The 3,448-nt window shown below is 55.3% G+C and overlaps 1 protein-coding gene across 1 annotated transcript; it reads right to left on the reverse strand.

Annotated features, from left to right (window-relative positions):
- Positions 1-860: 860 nt before the first annotated feature.
- On the reverse strand, positions 861-1,793 carry LOC135461188 (olfactory receptor 14I1-like). Its single transcript, XM_064738170.1, has one exon. It carries the CDS (start codon positions 1,791-1,793, stop codon positions 861-863), a length of 933 nt encoding a protein of 310 aa, XP_064594240.1.
- Between the last annotated feature and the right edge of the window lie 1,655 nt (positions 1,794-3,448).

A 3,448-nucleotide genomic window follows, 5' to 3' on the forward strand; every position in this document is an offset into this window, starting at 1 on the left:
GGGGTGGCTGCCAGGCAGCCCTGGCTCTGAGCAACAGCGTCGGCAGCGGCACAGGACACTCCCAGCAGATGAGAACTAATTTTCTGGCTGACTGCAGAGGCCAGGACAAAGCTGAGTGGTTTCCCTGGTGTCCCCCAGCCCTTGCTGGACCCAGGGCCTGATGGCACTTGTGCTCCCTCAGGTTCATGTCCCCACACCAACAGCATGGGGGTGCTCCCCCTGCTGTGTGCAATGCAAACAGGGGCTGCTGAGCCAGTGCTGCCGTGTCTGTGCCTGCAAGGATGGAGCACATGTGTGAGCTGGGGGAGAGGCCAGGGCTGCAGTGAGGGGATGTTGTTGGCAGCTCCATGAGGACGCTCTGGGACGCTGCCCTGGGCTGTCCAGCGCATTGGGGATGGATCAGCCCCTGCTCTGCTGCTCCTTCCCGTCTGCCCCACGGCCCTTGCAGAGCCCAGGGCCACCAGGGCAGTGGGGCAGGGCCACGGCAGCAGCACTGGCAACACCAAGTGCTGCTGCTGCTGGGCACAGCTGCTGGGCCAGCCCTGATCTGCCCCAGCTCTGCACACAGACATTGCTACTGCAGCTCCAGAGAAGGCAACAAAATGGCATCTCTGCAGAAAACTCTGATGGAAGATCCTTCAGTTCCTTTAAAGGCACCAAGAGTGCAGCCCCTCATTGACACAGTCTGTGGCCACAGGGGAGGTGGAGGGAAGCAAAATGAGAAATGGCACAAACAATGACATTTCTTTGTGGAGAAGATAAAGAAATTAAAACACAGACAAAAACTTTCAAAATGAAAACATCAAGAATTAACAAAGATAACTTTTATTACAAGCTATTTGTAGAAATTGGCCAGAAGTTTAATGTTTCTTACACCATCCAGTCATCAGTCTCCACACTGCAGCCCTGAGCTCCTTGTTCCTCAGGCTGTAGATGAGGGGGTTCAGGGCTGGAGGCACCACCGAGTACAGAACTGACAGGACCAGATCCAGGGATGGGGTGGAGATCGAGAGGGGCTTCAGGTAGGCAAACAATGCAGTGCTGAGGAACAGGGAGACCACGACCAGGTGAGGGAGGCAGGTGGAAAAGGCTTTGTGCCGTCCCTGTTCAGAGGGAATCCTCAGCACAGCCCTGAAGATCTGCACATAGGAGAAAACAATGAACACAAAACAACCGAATACCAAACACACACTAAGAGCAAGAGGTCCCAGTTCCCTGAGGTAGGATTTGGAGCAGGAAAGCTTGAGTATCTGTGGGATTTCACAGAAGAACTGGCCCAGGACATTGCCCTGGCACAGGGGCAGGGAAAATGTATTGGCTGTGTGCAGCAGTGAATAGAGAAAGGCACTGGCCCAGGCAGCTGCTGCCATGTGGGCACAAGCTCCGCTGCCCAGGAGGGTCTCGTAGTGCAGTGGTTTGCAGATGGACACGTAGCGGTCATAGCACATGATGGTCAGGAGGAAATACTCTTCTGAAATGAAGAACGTAAAGAAAAAGAGCTGTGTAGCGCATCCTGTATAGGAGATGGTCCTGGTGTCCCAGAGGGAATTGTGCATGGCTTTGGGGACAGTGGTGCAGATGGAGCCCAGGTCAGTGAGGGCCAGGTTGAGCAGGAAGAAGAACATGGGCATGTGCAGCTGGTGGCTGCAGGCTACGGCACTGATGATGAGGCCGTTGCCCAGGAGGGCAGCCAGGGAGATGCCCAGCAAGAGGCAGAAGTGCAGGAGCTGCAGCTGCCGCGTGTCTGCCAATGCCAGCAGGAGGAAGTGGCTGATGAAGCTGCTGTTGGACATTTTTGGTGCCTTAGCATGGGAATCTGTAAGAAAAGTAATAATTTAGTAGTTGGGTTTGGAGAGGACTTCAAATATCCCAGCACAGCCTGGCGGCCTTTTCCCCCCACAGCCTGTCCAGGGCTCTGCTGCCTGGAGCTGTCCCTGCCAGCAACTGCTTCCCTGTGCCCAAGGCTGTGGGCTCAGCTCTGCCCTGCAGACCCTCCCAGCTCTGGCACTGCCCAGGTTCGGCTCTGGCTCTGCAGGCTCTGATGGCAATGTCAGAGCAACCCTGAGAAGGCTGGAAACACAACACTGATACTGACTCTGAAGGGTCCTGTGGTGATTGCTCTTGCTGCCTGGTTTGTTCAGATCCGAGAGAATTATTTTTTTTTCACAGCCTGAACCAAGAGATTAATATCTATGTGCAATTTCCAGTCCAGAGCAGTAGATTAAAAGAGGAGGATATCCCCTTTTATACAGCCCCTCCCTTACTGTGCTACCTGTATAATCTACTTGGAAATGTCGTGCAGTTAAATGCCATGCTGGGAGCAGTCCTGAACAATGCAGCATCCTCACCACACAAGGAGAACAACTCCAAGCCTTACCAGCTGTCTCCTCCCACCCAGATCCTGTCCCCCAGTGCCAGGAGCAGCTGCCAGGGCTGGCTGAGAGCTGTCCCTGGCAGGCAGCAGAGTCCCTGCCCCAGCATATCACCCTGGGCTGCAGGACCCTGCTCTGCAGGACAGCCCTGGGCACCCCTGGCTGCTCTGCACAAGAGACAATCAGAGAATGTACTCACAGGGTCTGTAGGCATTGGGATGGTCCAGCTTTAGGAGATCACTGCAGGAGCTGCAGCTGCATTGTCCTGCAGCCAGAGGTTCCTGTGCCAAGGGCGGGCAGTGATTCTGCCCCAGGCACTTCTCAGCACCTTCCCAGCACTGACTGATTGAAGCTCTCTGTGCCTCTGTGCTGTGCTCAGGGTGGCTGCAGGCAGTGCCCCAGCCCTGCTGGGCTGGCAGAAGAGCTGCTCATCAAGAGAAATGTGCTTTTGAAGCTCTTCTTGGTTACCAGGAGCTGCCTCTGTGCCAGGAGCCCAGCCCAGCTCAGCAGCACAAAAAACAGCACAAGGACTTTAATGAGCCTCTGGGGCTTTGTGCTCAGGCCCTGAACATCAGTCCCTGAGAGGGAGCTGAAGAAACCTCTCCAGAACTCTAAGTCAGAATCCAATTCCAAAGTTTCTTGGACTTTTAATGGGTCCCACTGAGGGACACGACTGAGAAAGTGTCCCCAGGCCCCAGGCAGAGCAGAGAACTGGAGGCAGTGATGACAGGTGGGGACAAAGAGAAGCCAAGTCTTGGTGTCCTGGGGCACAGCAGGGTCTGTGCCACCAAGGGCTGTGAGGAGACACCTTGTCCTGAGGCTCTGGGGCCTCCTGGCACAGCCCCAGCCTGGCTGGCCACTGTCAGCCCCTTGTCCTGCCCTCAGCATCCCCCCTAGCCCACATTCCAGTGGCCTCAAGGATCTGCTGGAAGGAGTCCCTGGGGAGCCTTGCTCAGCAGTGGCCCTGGGGGCTCCTTAATTCTCCCTGCAGATTTTTCAAAGGACTTTGGGTTTGGCTTTTGCTTTTGAGTCTCTGAGAGGTTTGTGCTATCATGGCCTCCAATTATCTGCTGTAA

This window comes from Zonotrichia leucophrys, unplaced genomic scaffold (genome assembly GCF_028769735.1).
Source record: "Zonotrichia leucophrys gambelii isolate GWCS_2022_RI unplaced genomic scaffold, RI_Zleu_2.0 Scaffold_216_84705, whole genome shotgun sequence".
Taxonomy (NCBI): domain Eukaryota; kingdom Metazoa; phylum Chordata; class Aves; order Passeriformes; family Passerellidae; genus Zonotrichia; species Zonotrichia leucophrys.